The sequence below is a fragment of the Dermacentor variabilis genome, chromosome 2 (assembly GCF_050947875.1).
Source record: "Dermacentor variabilis isolate Ectoservices chromosome 2, ASM5094787v1, whole genome shotgun sequence".
Classification (NCBI taxonomy): domain Eukaryota; kingdom Metazoa; phylum Arthropoda; class Arachnida; order Ixodida; family Ixodidae; genus Dermacentor; species Dermacentor variabilis.
The window spans coordinates 88917543-88942005 of NC_134569.1; the positions used below are offsets into that span (position 1 = coordinate 88917543).

A 24463-nucleotide genomic window follows, 5' to 3' on the forward strand; every position below is an offset into this window, starting at 1 on the left:
CATAAGCTACTGAAGAAAATTCGCGCGTCTTTCTTCAGTGAAATGTGGTGAACTGTTGTAGTACAAATCAGCATCCACTCAGAATTTATGGTTGTTTCCAAAACACGCGTAGTTCCTCTTTGGGATAGCGATTCCTTTAAGAAAAAAAAGCTTTTCTTGGTGTGTTTCTTACCTCGCCTCGACATCACCCTTACGTAATTTCCTTACGAAGTGGCCACATCACTCCTCTGCCGTTCCAAATGTGGTGCTCCCACATCTGTCTCGCGGAGGCCTACGGGGAACGGGTATCAGTGCCCTTTCATATTTACGTTCGTCGCAAAGCGCCTTCCCCTTTCCCCCAAGGTCAGCATTCTCTTCAATCACCACCCCGGAGGCGCCTTCCAGTCCGCCACATAACGACCCTCAAGAAGATAGCCGCGCAAAAATAGACGCTCCCAAACATCGATCCCGTGCAAATGCGCGCTGCGCCCGCACGCTCCCACATGAACGACCAGTAGACTCCACATGGTGCGTCGCGCGGCACTTCGATACTGTCTCTCTCCTTATCCCGAATATATATATATATATATATATATATATATATATATATATATATATATATATATATATATATATATATATATATATATATATATATATATATATATATATATATATATATATTCGCCAGGGCTCACGCGTCGTTGGCCCTCGTCGTTATTAAGTTTGGCATAATGCGAGTCGGATCAGGCGCCACCGCCGAGACATCATCAAACGAGTGTGCTTCGATGGCTGTGAGACCCTAAGAAAGCCTCTTCGTCGCTCTGTCTTGTTTGATCTCGTAACCGGCTCAAAAAGTAATGGTGTCATGGTCGCCCTCCTCATCCTCGTTCCTGCTCCTTCCTCGACCCCTCCCCTTTTCTCTACGATCCCTGTTCGGTCCCGAACCCCTCCTTTCCCGACACTCCGTCCCCAGCAAATGTGCGGAGCCAGCCGGGATGAGATGCTATTCGGCTAATTCCATCGGGCCGAGCACGCACCAGCGCGAATGGCCCGAATAAGGGATCTTTCGCGCTCCTCCATCGATGGGCTCGCGGGGAATTTCAGACGGCGTGGACACTTTGCGAGTCTGTAGTGCAGGCTATAACATTATCGGGGGGCGGGGAGGCGGGGCGTCTGAAACGCGTTAGTTCCGCGGAAGGGTTTGTCTTTATTATCATTTCCTCGCCCTTAATGAGCCGAGCGCTAAAGGGGCTACCTTAATGCAAAGTAATTTCTGGGAGCTTGTTTATGCGTGCTATGAGGCACGGCGCAAGGTCTTAGCCTCGCTGCGATGCCGGAAGCTACAGGAAGAAGAAGACGTAGCTTGTTCGGACACGTTCGTCGGTGCAAGCAAAGTACATCAATAATGACACCGTGCCGGCTCATTTGCATGTTGTTTATGTCTCACGTTGTGAGAACCTCTAGTGCTGTTGTTATTTCTGGTAATGCGATGAAGAGCAGCCGGCAGCACTTACGGCAGGCGTCACGAACGTTATCCATGGAGCAGAATGTGCACTAATAAATGACGTTAAATATTTATTCTGTTCATTTAACATTCAAGGTCGCAATGAGTACAGTGCGTGCCGATGATCTTCTGTTTATTTTTGTCCAATCTGAAGCTGTTTTCAATTTCCCCCCACAGTTCCCGCCGGTGATCGAAATTGTCGCTTGCACCGATCGCTGAAACGAGTGTCTTTGCTCTCTGTTTGATTTTCAAATATCTGCCAACAATTAGTGAACCAGGCAGGTTGGTTAAAACCATGTCGCTAAATCCAAACGCCTGTCTTTCTGTCTGCTCTTTCCTTTCATTGGATTTTGCTTTTTCTAATTTTCGCGCTACAAATATTATTTCTTGCAGTAAGCAGCAACTCGCCCAAGAAAAAGTTACCCCCTTGGTCATTTTATGCAACTTTCTTTTCCCTCATCTTTCTAAGGTTGGTCTTTCAGAGCTCTATATGTTTATTGAAAGTATTTGTGGGAAAACTTGTCATCATGGATTATAAATGCTATAGCTCTTTTTTTTTAGATATACAAGAAGTAGTCTTGTGTTGTCATTGAGATGAAAAAAAAAACTTTAAGAAGAATGCCTTAAAATGAATTCTCCCCACGGTCCTCAAAATTTTCAAACGCGCACAGCGCAGAGCACAACTGGTACTATAGCTACAACAGTAGTTACAACGCGATCTCATATACGTCACACGTGAAAAGCAAACTGTCCCGCAGAGAATCATAGCTGTTCCGTTTCTCTCCTGTAACGTTTTCCCACGTGTTTCCTGCTTTTATTATTTACTCGCTTTTACGCGCACGAGTTTTGCGCGTAGATGCGTAGTTCAAGTAATCCCACCGTACAGTAAGGTCTACAACGGGGCCTATATACCACGAACAATTCTTAAGCGCCACATGAATGGCGCTTCCATTTGAAATAAATCACCGTGCTTTCATTTACAAGAGCACTTTAGGAAAATATTTTACCTTGTGATAGACCGAAACCCCAACAACATGTGCGACAGTGTAATTTCTTGTGTGTCCTTTTCGACACAGGATCAACGCGGGATGCGGAAGCGAAAGCAAGGTGAACGAACAGCTAGCGATCTTATCACTGTTATACTTAATTTCGCTTTCTGGACCAGGTCTCTTTGTTTCTCTAAAGAAAGAAAAAAAACGCTCCTCCCCGTGTGACTTAGGGCGACGTTCTCGAAAGTGATCGTTGCAGTGCGAATAGCAATGATAACTGTGGCTCGCACCAAAAGCACACAAAATCACCTTTGTCCTGCCTACTTGAGCTGTCGTACCCAATTTTCACGGGCATTGCTGTGATGCCTCCGCCTCGACAGATAAGTAGCAAAATTTCTTAATTTACGCTATGTCCTGCCCAGCTTCGTATGAGCGAGACACTTTCGCACAACACGTTCGCGTGCTAGTTGGTTTGAATCCACGAAGGATGTGTAAGCGCGACTGAACGAGGACGTAGAAAGAGGACGTCTCTGTGTGTCTGGTTCTTTCAACGTCCTTGTTCAGTGGCAATTACACTTTCTTCATGGGCTTTCACATACTTGCCCGCACATCCCAATCTTAGCATTCACCAGGCGCCAGCGTGACAGTCTTTCAAGCAAGCGTGGAAAAGAGCAACTGCTTGTTTCTTTTTTTTCAGTCCGTGCGCGGTCTTCATTTTCCTGGTCACAGGTTTGACAAGTTCTGGTGAAAATTCGAATGTTTCAATTGTTCTTCTCTGCCGACCCTCTACGGAGGAATAACGTTTGATTTGCACGTTTTCCTCGAACGTTACGAGAAAACTTCGTTCCCAACAGCAGCGCCGTGATTATTATTTACCGCTTTCTGTATCGTGAGGCAAAACTGTACACTGCATACGCGGAGTGCGCGAACGTGCGTGGTGCCCTCGGTTTCTCCGACGTGCCTCGAATCACAATGTCGAAGCGCAAGTATAGGAACCACCATGTGTGCAGCCGGAAAGCATAGCGACCAAGAACTCAGAAAATTTCCTTACCAAATTGTTGTTGTTTCCTTTTGTTTTTCCTGTTCTCTCTTGCGGCACAAACCCTCCGCACACGCATCACTGTCAGTTATGTGGCATGCACTGTATCCACTTTACGACCGGGTGGTGGAAACGTTCCCCGCCGACGTGCGAGTCTTGTGTGCACCGTGTTGGTTCTGCTTCGCTTCGCGCCAATAAGCTTGGGTCCAGCGTGGGATGCGCCTTTTTTTTTTTTTTTATGGCGCAAGCTTACCGTTTTTTTTTTTCTTCTTTCCGTTCTTCCTTTCTTTATTTCTTTCCTTTCTCTTTCTTTTTGTTGCTTTCTTTTTGCAACTGTTTCTGCAGTTTTCAGGTTTATCGGCCTTTCTGAGAGAGCAATCTCGAGGGAATACACGCACATGTCGCTGCAAACTTTTTGTTCGAGGATAAGCGGCTTAGGAAGTCTTGGCCACATCTTACTCTGGTTACTCAGAATATTCTGCCTTTTTGTACAGTCACTAAACTGTCCTTACTTTATTCATAAACTTTTTCTTTTTTACATTTACTGACGTCATTAGGTCTGTCCGTGTATATTTGTTTCAACACCATACATCACAATATCAGGTTGAAAGTAACAAAGAAAGCCGCGTGTTTCTCAAAGCAGATAAGTTTGCAATTTACCTAATAAAGAACGCTTTTCTTTCTTTAATATCAAAGAATTTATTGGTTTATTAAAATGGTTATGTAATATTTATTTTTCCGAATCCTTTCATTTCAAATAAGCACATTATTCTTAAACCAAAGCCACTGCCCCCCCCCCTCCCCCGCCATTTTTCCCACTCTACAACCCCCTATCCGCTGGCTTCGTGTCCATTCCCTCGCACTGGCTGAACGCTATTATTTGAGAAAACAGAGACAAATAAGAACAAGATATTGTTACTCATTGCGGCAAACAGCCGAAAGAATCGCTGAGGTCTGCTTTATTTTGTTTTCATTATTGTTGCTGTTTCTTATTGATTTATTTGTTTTTATTTCCAATACAGCTGATCTCAACGGAGAGCGTAGCAGGATGGCAATACAAAAAGTCAAGCCAGAAAGATAGGAAAGTGCTACAAATGGGCAAATATGCCATTAGCGCAAGTGTAACGAATGTACAAAAAAGGGGTTACAGTAACAACAACACAAAAGAGTGGTTACATAAGTATATGCGATGCATTTTGCAATATTGTAAAACGTAAGAAATACGAGAAAGAACTGTACAAATAAACTAAATAGAAGAAAAAAGAAATAGTAAATGTAAATGTAAGCAATAACAACAGTTTCACGAAGAGGCAGCCAACAATGATTCTAGGGGAGGGATTGCATAGTATGTGGTTAGGACAATTCTAGGCCTTTAGTACCTTCAATTGTACTAGTGAATTCAGAAAGTGTTTTTGTATTTGTGGTGGATGGGTGCGGTTGATTCCATTCACGTATAGCTAATATAGCTGTATAGCTGGATAGTAGTAGTAACCTTTCTGAATACATGGCACAGCCTTTACTAACATGCTTTTGGAACGTAACTTCAATGACAATTACCTTCTTTTGCCTTCTCTTGGCGTGACCACGACACTGTGTTGTGAAGTGCTAGATAGTTACTATACAACCTTAAACAGTCATCAAATGTTTTTCAAAGCAAAAATTAATTAACGATGGTTGTGCATTCATAAGCGGTGCTATTTATTTGATCGATCAGTAATTTAATTACAATTTTTTTTTCTTGCCAGAGGTTCCTCTCGGTCGACAACTCAATGAGTCGGTTTTTAGACTCTCTTTATTGAAGCGTAAGAAACTTCAAGCGCGTGTCTACGTCAGTGTAAACGATAGTGACTACATGAATGCATAATTCAGCTAACTTGTCAGCCTGCTTTTTATATGGGCTCATTGTAGGTGTAGACGTCGCAGATACACCTCGGCAAGTCGCGTGACTAATCTTTCTCACAAAAACCTTATGTTACTCTTTTTGCGAGGCCTCATTAAAACAGGGTGTATAAGAATCATCCGTCTATATGGAAGTTGTGTTGTAGCTCGCGCAGATTCAAGTCTCTTTATGTCAAGATTGTCGAGCTGCTTCCTGCAGCAATATATTTAAATTAGCACTTCAAACGCTGCAACGAGATCGTTGCCAACCTCTCAACTAATTAGGGACCATAGAATAGGACTGCTACAAGCAATTGGTTCGCTTATATTTATTTTATTTTATTTTTATTTTTATTTTTATTGGAAAGAAAGCTCTTTATGGAGAATGAATAAAGTTGACTTAGAAGCTCGGCTCTTGCTAGCGAGGAGTCAAAAGAGGAGCGACTTAATTTCCGTTTCGACATGAAACTTCCAAGAGCGAAAATAAAAAATAAAAGGCTTTCAAAGATGAGAACCTCTACCAAATGCGAGCCTATTACGTTGGTATAAGAGATATTGACTCCGCCGCGCTTTAGCGATCAATTGTGGCTCTAAAGTTTCTCGCCGTCCTACCTAGTTCATTACAGTCACCATTGCTGCCAGCCTCTCCTTTTGAACGTCCTCTAAGGGCTATGAAGTCTTTTAGACGTATCAAGTTTTATATTTGTTAAAGGCACGTCAGTCATCTTTTGTCGTCATGTCCATCACTTCTTCGTCGATTTTGAGAGTCGCACGCACACGTGTCTGTGTGTGTGTGTGTGTGTGTGTGTGTGTGTGTGTGTGTGTGTGTGTGTGTGTGTGTGTGTGTGTGTGTGTGTGTGTGTGTGTGTGTGTGTGTGTGTGTGTGTGTGTGTGTGTGCGTGTGCGTGCGTGCGCGCGTGTGCGCGTGTGCGCGTGTGTGTGTGTGTGTGTGTGTGTGTGTGTGTGTGTGTGTGTGTGTGTGTGTGCGTGCGCGTGTGCGTGCGTGCGCGTGCGTGCATGGGTGCGTGCGTGCGTGTTCTTCAGTCTGAAAGTCTTCGGCGTATCATAACATTCACAAAACAACAATCGGTAGAGCCCGCGCTAGCAGACAAAACAAAAAGTGCTGCGCCTACTTGTTTAGTGTACGACCTTCAAAGATCCTTACTTCACCTTAATTTGCTTCAATATAATGCACTTGCGCGCGAACGTGCCTCTGCTTTAGAGAGCTTATTTCGATGAAAGAATAATACCTTAAAATAAATCCAAAAGGACATACGAATTTCTAGTTACCTTATAAACAGTCTTTTTCAATTAGGTGTGATATCTTATTTTACATTTTTCTTACACATCTAGTCAAAGCAAGAACCCAAGGAAACAGCACTGTAATATTGAACGCCCGCCTGCAAACAAGCGTTTATTAAGGCTTGCAGAAGTAAATGACAACACGTAAAATAAGAAATAGGAGGGCCGGTATTGGAGGAACTATGTGATCTAAGATAAGACGTCAGTTTTCGTTCAGGCCATAAAGGCTGGCGCCTACAGGCTGTGACGAAGGTTATTCCACGATACACAATAGCGCAGTCAATACCCAGTGGATATTGTTCAACGTAACAAAAAAAAGAGCTCCAAGAAGAAACGACGTTCCCATATTAACGCCAAATGGCGAGACAGAAAGGTCGCTTTAGTATGTTTCCGGCTATTTTGTTTCCTGTATACGCTTCTTGCTTGGCTTCCCACCGTCAGGTTGGCGATTACCCGATTGTGTCCGGCGCTATGTCATAGTGATGACTACAGGAAGACACAACAGTTGCCGTGTAATTCTGTTCGTTTTTTTTTCTTGCTCAAACAACTTCGCTCATCTTTGTAGTGTCTTCACTATCCTTGCCGTGCTTGCTTTCTGCTCCTGTTGCAACCGTGCTATACAGTAGACTGCGCTTAAACGGAACTCGAAGAAACAGAAAAATGTGTTCCTTTCATCCGAAGTTTAGGTTGAGCCAAGGACACTGTAATCATCTAGAATTGTTTTATTCGGGAAGCCTACGTCCGAGTGTTTTTGATATGACTTGGTACAAAGAGAGATTACGTACGCCCGGCTTCTTATATTATAGCTTCTTCAGCGCAAGGTGGTGTTCATGCGTGAAAAAGAAAATCCCAATAATTCTGCACAGTCCTCGTGTTCACCATAGAGTTATAGACTTTCAAATTGATTAGTTTGCCGTCTGATCCGAAACGGTATCACGCACTGGAGCAGTAATATCTATGTGTTCGTCGATACACATAATTACAGTCTTTACCCGCAACGGTTGCATAGTGGCTTTGGCGTTGCGCTACTAAGCACGAGGTCGCGGGATCGAATCCGGTCGACGGCGGCCGCATTTCGACGGGGATAAAATGCAAAAACTCCCCTATACAGTGCATTGGGCCCACGGGAAAGAACCCCCCAGATTGTAAAATTAATCCAGAGTCGCCCACTACGGCGGGCCTCATGCGGATATCCTAGTTTTCGCCCGTAAGACCCCAGAAAAAAAATATGGTCTTTGCCACGAGCCTCACCGATAATACTTTGAACTGTCTCATCAGAGCAGGTAACAACTTCTCACCTAAAGCCTACTATTCCTGGCTGTGTGAACAAATCCGTAGTGGTAACCTCCGAGCGAAGTCTTCGTGATGTACACACCATTTCAACTTCGGCGTCTTTAATTTGCGTTAACTTTGCCACAACTGCCTGTATCGATTGAATTTTCTTCAATATTAACGCGACAGAATTAAGGAGCTCGTGTCGCAGAAAGGCCGGTGTCGTCAGCGTTGACCGTGAGCGAAAAATGCCGGAAGGCAATTCATAAACGAAAACAATTTGCAAGATGGGCTAGGTGGGAATCGAACCAGGGTTTCGGGAGTGTGAGATGGAGACGCTACCACTCAGCCATGAGTTCGACGGTTCAAAGAGGTACAAAAGCGCCGCTAGTTAATGAGGTGTTGCCTTAGGAGCGTGCCGTATAAAGTTACACTGCGGTGTATATCGGTAATTGTGAGCATGTAAATTACAGAAGTCGCAGTTAAACGAGTAGCGAAGTACGTTGCCGCTACATTTCTCCTTAGCTTGGCGCACACGCAGAGCCATCTTGCGGCAAACGCAGAAGACCCCCTTCCTCGTAATGTACGGCGCTGCCCCTACAGGTGGCGCGCCACTCGCCCGTTTCTCCCCTTCGTCTCGTCAAGAGCATGCCGAGCTAATGAGTAGGTGGTGCGAACGGGGTGCGATAACGCTATCGCGTTCCACTCTTGAAGGCGAAGCTTAAGCGTCCTCCAATTTTTTTGTAGCATTACCATTTGTTATGTTTGTGGCACTTGTCATGTTCCGTACAGCAATGAGATAAGTGGTAGTTTCACTAAAGCTCCATTTAACAGTAGTTCGCAAGAAACATGGGTCACGTTTAAGCAAATTTTGCTAACAATATACCCATGGGCGGCCACCGTAGTTCACAAAAAACATGGGTCACGTTTAAGCAAATTTTGCTAACAACATGCCTATGGGCAGCCAGCCGAAGTTGATACCATTGTCTCGTTTATCCGGCATTTGCGTTTAAGCGAGTTTCGTTAATCCAGAGTCTGCTGTCTTTATGTATTTCGGCAGTCTTCTCCAAATAAAGTGGCGGCATTTTCTTTCCACAGCATGTCCAAACCTTTTATTCGCCAACCACATCACGACCTGCGTGGTTTCAATATCTCGGCGGAGGAACAGTTCGTATCAGCGAGCACGTTGTGGGCCCGCTAACGGCCTTGGCGTTTGGTTCAATTCCAGTTTTAACTCCTGTCCCGCATCATTTCATGGCAGGGTCACGAAACCGAAGAAAATTAGAAGAAACCGCATTTGTATTTCGTAAAACTGTTTCGTCAAAATGCTCCATAAGGAATTTTTTTTAAATGCTGCGAGGTAATAATCAACGGTTTATATTGTTTTGGCCAAGTTTTCTTATTGGGTATTGCGGGACATACACTAGGGAGGTTTTTTTCTTATGAACTCTTGCAACAGGCATCTGCAAATTTCTATTTTTATCTAATACCCGAGCCGCACAAATGTCGATGGTAGCAATTTTCTTCCCCTTCTTTTTTCTAAATCTTTCTTTTTTTCTTTCAAGATTGCCCGCTTTCCCCAACAGGAAGTGTTTTCAGAGTTGCTCGATCTTCATGACGTGAAGCTGCACAAATATGGTAGTAGAAAGATGAAGAGCTGTACTTGTCACAGACGAGTGAGACATATAAGGCGTGTGACCCAACGGCTCATTCAAAATTTCTGCTATTCCGAAACTCGCCCACTCGTTATAATGATAAACATCCACGGTTGAACTTTTGTCACAGTAAATGCTAACTCGCAAGCGATATGGCATTATTGGCCTGGTCTAGACCTTGCGATATAACAGTACGTTTCATCATAGGCGTACTTACCGGGAGGAGAGGGGGGGGGGGGGTGGCCAGAGGGAGGGCACATTTCGTGGGATATTCTGGAAGGGGCAGGCTTAGGTGACGATTGTCTACAGCTTATGAGCGAGATTTACCTAGAAAATACAGTTTGCGTTGAATGGGAAGGTATGAGGAGCCAGGAGAAAGTTGATGTCAACAAGGGACTGAGGCAGGGGTGCCCTTTATTCCCACTGCTGTTTATGATGTACATGGTGAGGATGGAGAGGGCGCTCGAAGGAAGTAATATCATGTTTAATCTCTCGTACACACAGGCGGGACCAGTAGTAGAGCAGCAGCTTCCCCGTTTATTTTATGCGAACGACATTGTGTTGCTAGCTAGCAAGCGCAGTGATTTGCAACGCCTTGCTAATATCTGTGGACAGGAAGGCGAGAATTCAGGTTTGAAATTTGGTGTTAGAAAATCAGTTATGGTATTCAATGAAAACAGTGAACCGACAGTTGTAAAACAGGACCAGGAAATACCTCGGGTAGAAGAATATAAATACCTTGGTATATGAATAAACGAAGGCAATAGATATATGAAACACAGGAAAAAACAATAACAATAAAGGGGAAGAGAAATGCAGCCATAATGGCAGCACAGAGTGCTATGGGGATGCAATAGGTAAGAGGTGCTCCGGGGTATGTGGAAAGGTGTAGTGGTTCCAGGACTTACTTTTGTAAATGCGGTTGTGTGCTTGAAATCAGGGCTACAATCAGGACTCGACGGGAACCAAAGGTCAGTGGGTCGCCTCGCATCGGACGCTCACGGAAAGACTACAAATGAAGCTGTGTAAGACGATATGGCTGGACTAGTTTTGAAGTGAGAGAAACTCGCAGTAAAATTGATTATGAAGAACGACTGAGGAATATGGAAGAAAGTAAATGGGCTGGGAGAGTGTTGAGGTATCTGCACAGGAAAAACATTGATTCACAGTGGAGGAAAAGAACTAGGAAGCTTACCAGCAAGTATGCGCGCTGTAGGGTGAGCAACACAGCAACAAAGAGCGCCTAGCGGAAAGTCAGAGAGGCTGAAATAATCTCATGGGTGGAGGCAATGGAAAGAAACCTGCCATGAGTAACTACTTAAGAGGAAAAAACGAAATCAGGAAAGAAACAATATATGATAACTCAAAGGGAAGCTCATTACTTTTCGAAGCGAGATCGGGATGCCTTAGAACACGCACGTATAAAGCGAGATATAATAAGGAAGAAGACACATGTGCTTGCTGCGGTATTTGTTTTATTAGAATGTGAAGACATCTGCTAGCGGTCGATTTAGGCACCACTGGCCTGCTTGAAGCCCTTGGGTTCAGTAAGAGCAGGGGATAAGTAAACATGTCCACAATATAGATTAGTAAGAGGCGATTGGAAGATTGGTGCAAGAAAAGTAGGGAACCGACAAAAAACGGAGAGGTACAAAACTAAAGTTAACAACAGGGGGTCAGGAAAATTGGTTATGGGAGTTCATCGTGTTTTTTTTTTTCACCTAGGTGGGACATTAAGCAGTATAATAGCAAGAGTTTGGTGGCGCTACCTACCGCCCCATTCCAAAGGGGACACTCATAACATCCATCCATCCATCCATTGCTTCCCTCCAACACCACCACCACCACACACACACACACACATACTTTTGAAAGCGGAAGCTCTTGGCTGAACGCTGGGAAATCCGACAAAACAACAGCTCATGCCAAATTTTCTTTGTGAATACATTAGCAACGTAAGTATTGCTTTTTTTATTACGTATCCTCTGTTTGGTCAGTCAGGATTGTCTTTACCCGCCGTGGTTGCTCAGTGGCTATGGTGTTGGGCTGCTGAGCACGAGGTCGCGGGATCGAATCCCGGCCACGGCGGCCGCATTTCGATGGGGGCGAAATGCGAAAACACCCGTGTGCTTAGATTTAGGTGCACGTTAAAGAACCCCAGGTGGTCGAAATTTCCGGAGTCCTCCACTACGGCGTGCCTCATAATCAGAAAGTGGTTTTGGCACGTAAAACCCCAAATATTATTATTATTATTAGGATTGTCTTTCTTGCCTTGCCGCGAAGAGCTGTAGCCGACGACAAATGGGGTGCGCCATACACGCGGGCGCTGGGCAGTTCCCGCCATAACAAATATCGCGTTGCGTTTCCATCTTGCCCAGTTTTGTGGGACCGCCTAATGATACTTGAAAACGCAAACATTATGCCTATAACACAGGCATAACACAAATTAAACTCGACCTCTCACTACCGCCCTTGCATGATCGTCGCAATATAGACCTGCTATCATTATTTCTTAAATATGTCCATAATACAGCACCATCAATCCTGCCTCTTGAAACTCCTCATTACAGGTCACACCGGCTGTACAATCAGTTCAATTTCATGCGTATCTACGGGAAGACTAAGTCATTTAACTACTCCGCTCTTCCAAGTGCCATTCGCCTTTGGAACAATCTTCCTAACGCCATCGCTTAGAGAGTGACCAGGAATAATTCCGGCATCTTCTAACAACGCAATTTTCAAACTCTACCTAACCGAACGTGTTATTCTTTTCTTGAGTTTCCTGGTATTATTGTGCTACTACCCCTTAAATACTGTTTTGTTTTAGCCAAATATTGTCCCGCTCGCTCTGTATTTCTATTGGTCATATTTTACTTTGTGAAAATGCCTTGTTCACTGACTTCTCGCGTTTAAAAGTATTCGGTTTGTCTTTTGTAAAATTTTTAACACCACATTACTGCCTATTAGAGCTTTTCTTACACTGAATTTTTTGTATATGTATTCACATATGTATTCTCATTATTGTATAATATTTGAGTGTACTCTTCCCCCTTACACAATGCCTCTAGGGGCTTATAAGGTATGTTTAAATAAATAAATAAATAAATAAATAAAGTTAACTTGCCATATTTAACCTGAGGCTTATAAAGTGTTATAATCAGTGGTGATTCCACAATGAAATTCCACAGCCTCTGGACACAGAGACACACACACCAATTGAGCTACCGCGGCGTGCTTTCCTATCAGCTTTCTTGGGTATTTAAGTCTTTACTACTAAAACTAACACTCTCAGGCTTAGTTCTAGTAGTAAAAATACAAACACCTAAGAAAGCGGATGGGAAAACACGCCGCGGTAGCTCAATTGGTAAGAGCATCGCACGCGTAATTAGAAGACCAGAATTCGGATCCCACCGGGGGCCAGTTGTTTCTTCATCCGCTTTCATTTCCATGAATTTATCATTTCTTTAATTAATTTAGCAAGCACAAGTACTTTCCCCTATGTTGACCTTGGTGCCTTTGTTGTCTTATGACATGGTTAATTCTAATCGGGCCCCTCGGTTCCCTTTCTCCTCGCTTATATATATATATATATATATATATATATATATGTGTGTGTGTAAGTGTGTGTGCGTGCGTGTGTGTGTGTGTGTGTGTGTGTGTGTGTGTGTGTGTGTGTGTGCGCGTGTGTGTGTGTGTCCAGAGGCTGTCGAATTAAGATAGATAGGTTGCTCGTTTATTCATGTCAGTTTGAATACAATAATAATCAGGCCTACCAAAGCCCAAAGCCTCAAATTTCATTTTTTAATGACCAGTTGTCCTAGATATGTTGGTGAAAACGATCTTCAGGAATGTGGACAGTTTGGCGATTTGGTGTACAAAAATGTTGGCAGCAGTTGTCCTGTGCAGTATTTCTCCTTTTTTATGTTGTTTCTCTTTTGTACTTCATGCGTTAAGAAGAAAACTGCACTGCCCTACGTGGGGAGCCATTACAATGCTATTACTACACTGCCTTGAATTTTTTTATGGCATGTGTCACTATTGACATAAGAGTTACACTAGCACACGTTCTCTGGCAGAAGCAAAAAAGCTAGATATCTCATGTTTTGAATAAATGTGGGTCACTTTTTGTGTGATATATAGCCAAATTTCTAACTGTGTAAGTTACTTGTGTGCTTTGAAAGTATGTACTAAATACCTGCTTTCTGCCACCTTTTATGGATTATACAGTTCATTTAGTTGCCTGCCTCCCTTTCCCCAGTAATAAGTGACGGCGCTTATATTCCATTGAAGTAGCAATAGTGTTCTGTGTGACGAGCGATAAATGTTTAATCTATGCGGGTTCATTGCAGCCATTGTGGAAAATCACTTATTCAAGCACTCCAAGGTGTTACACTGTCGTTACTACAAACGTTTTTCAGACCCCTAAAACGGCATGATTTATAAACTCCGAATTCTGTGAAAATAAAGATAATGTTAAGTGCATTGCGCTGCGAAATTCTAACGTATTTTTTATGTAATGTTGTAAATAATTACTGAACCCTCGTTCTTTCCCCTTCTTTTGTTCGTCATACCAGGCGCGCAGTTCGTTTCTCCGGGGAGCTAAACAAGGCACCTTGTTCATATTTGGGGAAAGTTAGAGGCACGGTAGGTGTAATGTGTAAGAAACGTCCCGTATAGGTGGGTTAAATGCACCTTTTTGCAATAGATTAAGTATGCAAGTCATCCGGAGCGTTATTAGTGTGTTTAACGAGCGGCGTAAAACTGCTGTCCGAGCATAATTACAGTTACAACCGAGGTCAACTTTCGCTAACATATGGGTAACGCTACGTGAAGTTTGTCTACAATGTTAAATACGTGTTGATCAAGTGCAGCTTTTGCAAAAAAATGTAAAATGTAAAAAAAACCTTAAGCAAGCATTCGAAAGTGTGAAGCTGCTGTTATCAGCTACGTTTCCCAAGTTCCGAAGAGCACTATGTGCTATGTGTTTCCCAATATGTATACCTTGAAGGACTGGGTGCAGCTGAAGGGGAATTTGTCACGAAGTTTTAACGTTTCTGGCTTACTTAGGAGCGTTACGAATAATTACTAAACCCTCGTGTTTTCTTTTTTTTAGTTATTTCATTTTTTTGGGGGGGGAGGGGGGTGCATGAACGTATATTGGTTTCGCCTGGTGTTCTTAGTGAACTGAGTGAGTGAGCTTCTTTATGTTTAGTGACAGTAAGGACGAGGCAATGGTTGTTGTGGAGGCAAAGTTCAATGTAGGTGGGTAATTGAGGCTGTAGTAATAAATTACGTATGTAAGTGTTGTAGAACGTTATGCGTATGTGTACCTAACGGGGAGGAATTTAATCCATCGCCCTGGCAAAACAACAAATGCCTCTGAGTCTAAAATTCGCGAAAATGAGGGGCACCCTAAGAATATCTCTGTGCGTGTTAAACTAGTTGGACCAAACACATCAAGCAAGTTTTAAAACATGTAATATGGCCGCTATTAGCTACGCCTCCTATTGGCCCGACATAGCTGTAGTTTACAACATGTTTAATTTCTTTTCTTTTTTTTTTGCTATATTTGTGCGTTATAAGACGTTCGTAGTTAGTTTCTGCGAGGTCCTCGGTAAACTAATCAAGATATCTTGGTTATATTTGGTGAAAATAAGGGGCGCGTTATGGGCAACGTGTAGGCTAAGGCCAAAGTGAGGGGGCAATTTGCAGTAAATTACGCATGCAAGTGATCCGGAGCTTTATCAATACGTTTTACCAACAAAGCAGAATTTATCTGGCTGCTCTGGGACATTTGGAAACGAAACCCAGATAAAATCTATATCTATAGCAAAAATGGGGGGGGGGGGGGTATGAAATGTCATCAGACATGGTTAAAGTTGTGGTGAAGTAAAACGTGTGTTGATGAACCACTGGCTTTCAAACATTCCTAATAAGTACTCGAATGTGTCACATGTGGGCAAGGTTTCAGACGAAACCAAGCAACGTGTTAAGGTGTATACAGAGAACTAAAACTTTTATTTCAATAGCTCGAAAGAAACACCTTCGCGGGAAATTAGTTTGTAATTCTGCAAGGTCACAAACATCTGTTGATGTTACATTTTTCTAGGGAACATTGTAAGTCGTTTATGTTGACTTTTTGTAAGTCTTTTATTGTTGGTACGCCTCCGCGTTTCATGGAATTTCGCTGCACTCAGTAAATGTGCGGGCGGGTGAGGGCGAGCGAGTTGACCACTTTCACCGTAATTTTAGGGTCCCTGTTTGACACCGATGTTTGGGCTTTCGTTCGCCGGAAGAAAGCGGCGCTCATCGACACAAAGGCGAAACCGTCACCGCTTTCCATTGCGTCCTAAAATCCGGCCGCGTTCAACGCCATCGAAGCTGCTAATAAATTGCGCGAGCGTGGGCGTGGTCGTCGGCAATCGCTATCGCCAGCGCCCGTTTCGACGAGATCAAGAATCGAGTGACACATGGGGCAATCGGCAGGGCGCTGACAGCAATCAGCGTATCGCAAACAAGACAAACTCAGAAGCGCTTAATTATCCTCACCGTCGCGCGGCAAGCCTTCCGCCGAACGCTGGTCACATTTACGTCGACTGCCAAATGAACGCGCATCCTCTGGGGCCTAGATCTATCGAGGCTGCTTGCGCGTGCGCGCGTGCCAGTCGCCCAAAGCACATTAAAGTCTGGCTCCCTCCTCCACTTCCTTCTGCTCCTTCTCCTCGTACATCTCTCTGTCTCTCTCTGCAAAAACACTCCGGCGGGGACGACGGATAATGAAGCTCCCTTAATGAGCCGTCTGAAACTCGGCCGGTGTCGGTGAGAGAGCGAAACGAGGCCTCCGAGTGGGACCTGGTTCCGCTTCACGGTCGCGTGAGAGGTGCCGTAAATTACGGCGTAACCGAACGTAACGACAACGCAAGGCACGAGCGAGCTTCACGGCCATGCCTCTGGGCCCCCAACTGCACCCTTGTGCCGTATAAATATTCCAACGCGCCAGATAGAAAGTGGCGGAGTGGCCCGATGATATATTGGAGCCATTCGTCTTGTTACGCTCTCTTCAGGGCGTCCTTCCTCCGCACACCTTTTCTTCGTCTCGTTCTTTCCCTCCTTCTTTGTTTTCTTCTCGCATTGAGTGGACGGAACTGTGCTCTCTACGATTCCTAGATTAATTCTCACTCTATCTATTTTTTTTTCTACGCTGTGAGGCTTTCCTTAGTCACATTGAAGAATAGCTGGTCATGTTGGTTGGAATGTTGATGGTCGTTAATTAGAGGTGATAAAATGGCAATTTCGCGTACCAAAGGACCTGCTAACATAAACGACTGCTCATAGCTATAAACAAGGAAAAAAACAAGAAGTAGAAAGAGGGGAAGTTGTCGATACATCTCACAGTGCCTATAACAATGGAACGCGCTAGCAAAAGAACTATAACTATAGAGTAGAATTGAGATTGCATCAATGTACCAGTGGGGACTGCGAGTTAATGTCTGCTTACAGTTGTAGGTAACAATCTTGTTCCAAGTGCTAAAAACTGCTATTTCAAAAACTGAGGCTTACGATTTCGCTTCATGAAGTTACTGACGTATTTCGCATTATATTACTGCATGTTTTATTATTTTTCCCTCAAGTTAGACGCTAAAGGTTAATCCTTTTTGAAACGGTTCTAAAATATACCGCACTTTAGTTTTTACGCAAGTCGTAAAGAGAAATCACGCGCAAAAGTAAGTATGTTTAGTGGGCAGTGGGCTACCCTGTATGTGAATTCCTTGCCTAATTTAGCTACGTAGCTACTCCCAAAACTGACAGAGCTTTCTCCTTTCTTTTTTTTTTTACTGCCCCAGCATTAAAGTGCTCGAAACTGGGTGCTTCTCTTGTCCGTCCGGTCCATCTGTCCATCCTTCCGCTCCGTTACGCTGACGACGACCACTCTCGCCAGGCCACCTCGTCATCGCGAGTTTCACCGTCTCTCTAGGGCCAACAAAAAAGACGAAAGCTCATCTATTACCGACACCACTGAGATTCGAAGCCATGTTACTGAAGCAGGGCGCTATTGGAAGTCGAGCGCGCTAACCACACAAACCCGGTGAGTGGCGGCGCTTGTGCATGTGTTTCGGAGACCGAACAAGCAGTGCTGTAGCGGACGAGGATGACGTAATGTGTAGGTCCTAGAAATTGTTCTCGGCAGGATGGCCGTGGATTGACGTGAAATTGTTCACTGTCATCCTCGTGAAAACAACGCCGGCGGCGCAAAGAAGGCACACGTGCTGCTACTGATGATGATCATCCTCACTCAGTAAAGCAATGAAGGGGGCTAGTTGGTGAACGTTCGTGGTTATATTGCGCTCAGTTTTACAAACACGATATTAAGGAAGGACAGGACGTGGACGGACGAAGCGCAATTTCGTCCGTTCACGTCCTGTCCTTCCTTAATATCGTGTTTGTAAAACTGAGCGCAATATAACCATGATCATCCTCACTCATGGCACATATCCGCCACAGGGTCAGGCGGTTGATGGGAAACAACGAACGAACAAACCCTCGACAATGTCAATGCCAACAGCGATGTCGCACTGAAAGACCCGCAGTGTTTACGCAGTAGCTCACGAGATTCGCATCCGCCAAGCGGCGAGCGCGACAAATGTACAGGGGGAAAAAGTTGCTCAAATCTCGTAGATGGCACTGCGTCACTTTGCGCGGAACATCAGCTGCAGCACAAGTCCTGGTCTCAATATTTAATAGCACCACGAAAGGGGAAGGGGGAAGAGGGAGTAGCGTAACGTTCTTGAGACGCGGGATTTGGTGCCTAAAAACTACGATTTAAGCGCTGGAAACCGGTGTAGCATCAACATGATTTTGGTATGCCGGAGAAAGTTTTAGGTTGTGGATTACTCAGCAAATCAATTACTAAACGTAATTATCGTAGTAATAATTGTTTGTTCAATAATTATTTCACCGTTTTCTTTGTACCAATATACTCTCCATGGCCAGAACTAAATATGAACAAGTTGTTTTAATTTTCTTTCATGTGGAATGGTATTCAAGCTTTCTTCAGTTAATCCCCAGGCCCCGGGGCCTTGCAAATCTCTCTTGGAGCCTGAAAAGCAAGAAGCATTTAACATGCCAACTTTATCATCCCCGCAGGGGATGAGAAATTGTTAACATGAACAATTTAAGAAATGGTGTAAGGAAAACTTGAATATAAGGTCATCTCAAATGCTGCGCTGCCGAAATGTCGGCCAGGCAGGTGTTTGGGCGTTGTCCTACTACGTTATGGAAACAGAAATAATAACTTTTACGCAAGTTCTCGAAATGTATTACACTGGCCAAAACGAAACTTCATTATTAAATAGCACGCAAAAGAAACGAAAATAAGCATCATGCAGCAAGATTATCAGAATCAAACATATTGAAATAGTAAATTGTTGAACCGCCTTTCAAGAAAGCTATCAGTGTTTGTCCAAGCAGCAGTGAACGAGAGGTTCTGTAATGGTATAAATTTCAACTAATTAAATCTAGCCTATTTAGACACGGGGAGTCTGAGAGTGTTAAAGTATACGTGTGCATGTATACATACTTTGAGTTCCACAGCATGCACTCCTATGACATAGAGAGGAAGGTGCGTATCCGCCAAAGAAGGTACAGTCACAACTTGCTTATCTAATCCACACTTTTTTCTGTAATATCATGTATTTGTAGTTAACGTTTAAATATTAAATATAACGTTTTTTTTCTAATTCTTACTTTTATTTAAATCATCTTTATACGACAGCACCCCCGCCAACAACCAACCACTCTATACCACCGCTGTCTTGTACGGTTCGAAATTCTGGGTTAACGCCATTATTTAAGAAAAAAAAAAAGCACGCAAACAAATATCAGGTAGTGGTCTTAACCGCGGGAGAATTCATCTGTCGCAATAAATGTGCTCTGAGCCGAAGTAATCGCTGAAGTCTACTACCTTTATTTTCTTATCTTTTTTTTTTTCTTTTGACGTTTCTGGAGGAAAAAGCGGCTCTCCCTACCTCTTCAGCCATCTTGCAACCCTCTATACTTGGAAATTGGCAAGGAGTGGCACACATATTCACTCCCTGCAACACACTTTCGTTTTACTGAAATTGTTGTGAACATTCATAAGCTCATTATGCTTAGTCACGCTGTGCAGGCTATAGGAAAAGAAATTTTTGTTATTGTAACACAACTCTAAACTTCAGATCAACAAACCGATTGTACCTTTAACAGTTAGCAGATGAAGGGGCGCTTAGTTATGGTATATCAGAGTTTTACAACGTCTGAAGTATCTGTCGAAGAGTTTACTACAAATTCTAGTACTTCATATTATAGCGAAAAAGCACTTAAACACAACGAACGTAACATGAACACTTTAGGAACCAAAAATACCCGATGAAAGCCAAAGAATACTCTTTCAAAAGAATTTGTTCTGGGCATGTTGCATCTGGAAAGAAGGTAATTTTTGTATCCACACTGCCTCTATCGAGCACGTAAAAAAAAGAGAGCCAAATGACTCCTCATTTGCATGCACGATGGCTGTCAACATGTAACAATGTTATCGTATGCTCCCCCGCACTGCAACTTCGGGTAATATGCCATTGTGCAGTAAGGACCAGTTGACGTTCGGCGTTCGTCTTGTCTACTGCCTTATGTTCTGTCTAAATTTGTTCCAAAATATGATGTTCCGGGACTCTTGCTTGCGTGCCTTCTATATTTAATTGCAAAGCGCAACGACGTCCTTCTAAGCGAGTTCAATTGCAATTCCTCATAGCGATCTAATTCATCCCTTTGTAGCCATTCATACAACATAAGCGCTTCAAAACTATCGAAGAAAAAATTCACCGACGCATACAATACTCTCTGTAGTGCAACATTTGAGCGCAACTCTTTAGATGTGTTGAGCGCCACCGGTTGCGTTGCTCATTGTTCAGAAACTAAGCGTTAACACGGGCACGCGTGGCTCGCATGGAACACGTTCTCTAGCGGCGGCGGCGCATGCGAAGTAGCGCATGCGCAGTTGGTCCGAAGCCCACGCCAGCGCTCTGTTTCCATATATGGTATCGGTAAGCGCGCTCGCCGAATGCCCTAGTAATGACGTCATCGGCGACCGCATGACAGCACACGCTACTATGGTGCCATCTAGTAGTGGGTCACCGCCATGGAGCACGTCTCGTGCGGCATTCCGTTTTCCTCCTCACTCTTTAACCGCACTGTCCTCCCCCGCTTTCTTCCTCATGCCTCCGCTGTACCCTCCTCCTTCGCTTTCCTCCTCGCACTCTTCTGATTATCGCCGTCTTTCATCTTCCGCTGCGCTCCGATCGTACGCTCGACCGGTTACGTCGACGCCGAGGCAGACGTTCAACGCAAGAACGGGCGCCTAAGAGCTGCGCTTTAAAGAAGAAAAACTTTATCATCGCGTCGTTCTTAACCAAACTGCCACGGAGCAGAGGCATTTTTTCTGGTATTGTAGATATATAGGGTGTCCTACGTAACCTGAGCCAAAGTTGGAAAACATGCAAATGCCACGTAGCTGTTGGTAATATAGCTTACTTCGCTTGGAGATAATAAGAATATTTGTTCACTAAGCCTAATTATTATTTAGTCTTAATTAATTCACCAACTTCCCAAATATTAAATTTTTATGGAAAGTGTCAATGAGAAAATTGTAGGGCAACATGAAAAACTCCCCATACACTTTCTGTTGCTCAGTACGTGCTACAAAAAATGTTTTTCCAACCATGAAAGAATCCCGTGAATGCACGCAAACTGCCTCGAGTAGCCCCTCAAGCAGCCTTGATCTAGTTGCAGAGCGCCCACCTCGGCTGCGCGAAGTTGTGGGCTCGATTACCACCGCCGCACCCAGTGGGTGCTTTAACCCCAGTGGGTGCTCGATTGGGTGCCCGCACCCAATAGAGCACCCACTTGGGTTAAAGCACCCATCGAGCCCGCACCCAGTGGGTGCCTGCACCCACTGGGTGCTCGAGTAGGTAATCGGTAATCGTAGGTAACAGGTAATCGAGCAGTGGGGGCTCGATTACCACCGCCGCACCCAGTGGGTCCTTTAACCCAGTGGGTGCCCACCCACTGGGTTTAATGGGCGCAACTGTACTCCGTCCTGGCGTTCGGTTTCCTTCATGTGTGCTTCAGGGCCTTAAGTTCCCGTCGAAACCCTCGTGAGCACAACATGAAGGAGATTTGGGCCGCTTCCATGGCGAGCACTTTCCACGTGGCGCCCCGAATGCACCTGTTGAAGTGGGGACGCTTTCGGTTTGGGCACACACACGCACACAAGGGAAATCAGACAAGACGAGCGTCACTGGTGTATTTTGCTTGGTTTTGTATGTGTGCCAATATGCGCCCCTCTTCTAGATGCTATGGTTCCAGCCAACTAGTCCAACTAGAAATGCCCCTACTACTCAAATCATTCATTAGGCCCGCAGGCCCTATGCCAAAAATCGAAGCCGCTTCGATTCAACGCTTCCTTTCGCTCGATTCTATTTATTTCTCGTCATCCACTGCTCGAGACAGGACAATCCTGTTGAGAACGTTAAGGGAGTGCCTCTCGGGCCATTGACCCAGCAAGAAAAGGAAAATACTTGGAATATAACAGGCTATCACTGCCCGGTCTGCCTCATGCGACCTTGAGCGACTACCAATTTCTCTTTTCTGTGGAGCCAGTACAATAAGTGCTATAGTTCTTATCGTTTCATTTAGATCTCTTGGCTATTATCTGCCGAACCAACTGGTCGATCTTCGTGATAATATAGGCTGAGCTTGTCTCGAGTCGATGACCAAAGGGTGGGGCGGGGGGGGGGGGGAGCGCGGGGAGACGGGGGGGGGAGGAGTTGGCGATGAACGACATTGGACTATAACTGATATATTTGTTCATTCAGTGCATAGAATGAATACAGGTCAAGCACATTATTTGGGGATAGTTATTACAGCAACTATCCAGCAGTGTTTCAGATGTCCCCAACACTGTAGCCGTAGTAGTGCCTCTGTATTGATAATCACTCCAGTCATCATGCCAAAGATAAATAACTAAATAAGGTATCCACGAGACAATGAGAAAGCAGCGCCACTCTACCGCTTTCTTAGCTCAGAATTGACGACGCCGTCAAGTGTACCACCAGGACATGGCCTCAGAGTTAAAGTTGAGAGGAACGCCAAGGCCACTGTCCATTACCGCGTAAGGAGCGTACCAGCAACTTTATTTATTGGTTCACACTACTAGAATGACTTTGAGGTCACGTTGGTTCGATATGTACGCTGCAACCTCTCAGGGAAACACCTTCCAAATTGTGTGGTCTACCACCACATCAAGACTTATAATAGCAACAAATAAAGTGTAATGTGTGCGAAAATCCTTCAAATATTAATTTACGTTAAGAAACAAAAAGAAAGTAAAACGCCCGTTCGCGCAAGAGCACCAATAAAACACCATGAACGGATCAGCTCCATTTTCCTACAATGAATGCAGTTTCGTGTAGGAATTGATGTATAAACGTACAAATCATGCCTTCTTCTGTGTTATATTTTTCTAGAGCTTACTGATACGTTAAGCAATAGGAAGGAAGTAAGACAAAATCTTATGTGAGCTTCGCAACCCGGAGCGTTCGAACAATAGCATTGGGGGATCGCTTGATGGCGCCAGTGTTACAGGAGATTTCCATTAACTCCGGCGGCGGAGGCCACTATACTTCCCGATGCCGTCTGCGCTGCTTCCTGAAGAGGTCTCTTCGGCGTTGAGCTAGTTTCCCTTGTTATCTTTCTTTGCTCTCCTTTCGAAAAGATTAGGTAAATAATAAGGAAGGGTTTCAGTAAGCGGCCATTATTGGCCTGAAATATTAATTAATGTCACTCATGGACTCAGTGACAGTTAATTGCATTGTTGCCTTGTTTACGTTGTTTTGAAAACAGAAGCACGACCGCATAACATAACTTGGAATATATATGCATATTACTAGTGGGCTCTTACCTCGACGTAGACTTCACGTATGCAAAGTTATGCATGGCCGACAGGCTGTGGGGCTCAGTGTTACGCGAAGCATTAGCAATACGGACACGATGCCGGTCTACCTACCTGCGGCCACACCTGCAAGCCAGTCTCGCCACCTACTGAACCACCTTTCCGAGTCTCTTGGACACTGGGATATAACACATGTGTGGCAGCTATTGCTACATAACATCACATCTAACTATCGCTATATAACGCCATTACTGTCACGATGTTATAAACAACTCCATGCAGCGCAGTGTGTCGGAGAGCATTTCGACGTCACGCGCCGAGCCGCGATTGGGGAGGATCGCGCAACCACGCGCAGCTGCGTCCGCCGACTATAGAAGCCGCTTCATGTTCCTGAAACGTATCCTCAACGTATTGCTTCCCTAGTAATTCATTCCGATACATGCGTCTATGCTACTCTTTGTGTAACTGTCTTCTGAAGGAGTTCGGAAATACGAGAGCATCTTCCGCCCTTTCTGCGCAGGCTTTCGACGGCTACTACTTCGAGCGTCCCGACATACTCAGAGGCTCTCACGATTCCCTCCGGCAGGCGCATACCAACAGCAGCGTTCAGAGTCTGCATGCCAGCCTCGATGACAGACCTAACTGTGCGAGGCTAAAGGCAAAGGTTTGTACTGTCTTTTCTTTTGCCTGCTCTGCTCTGCTTTGCTCGGCGTTACCTTGCCCAGCCTGCCTGCCTGCCTGTCTGTCTGCCTGTCTGTCTGTCTGTCTGTCTGTCTGTCTGTCTGTGCGCACGTACGTACGTCTGTATGTATGTATGTATGTATGTATGTATGTATGTATGTATGTATGTATGTATGTATG

At 44.4% G+C, this 24463-nt stretch overlaps 1 protein-coding gene across 1 annotated transcript in view; it reads left to right on the plus strand.

Moving 5' to 3' along the window:
• The window catches only part of LOC142572249 (retinal guanylyl cyclase 1), a 217804-nt gene that overhangs the window by 147631 nt on the left and 45710 nt on the right, over positions 1-24463 (plus strand). The window contains exon 7 of the mRNA XM_075681222.1: positions 24123-24266. Coding sequence (XP_075537337.1) covers positions 24123-24266 — 144 coding nt within the window. The remainder of the gene's footprint in view (positions 1-24122; positions 24267-24463) is intronic.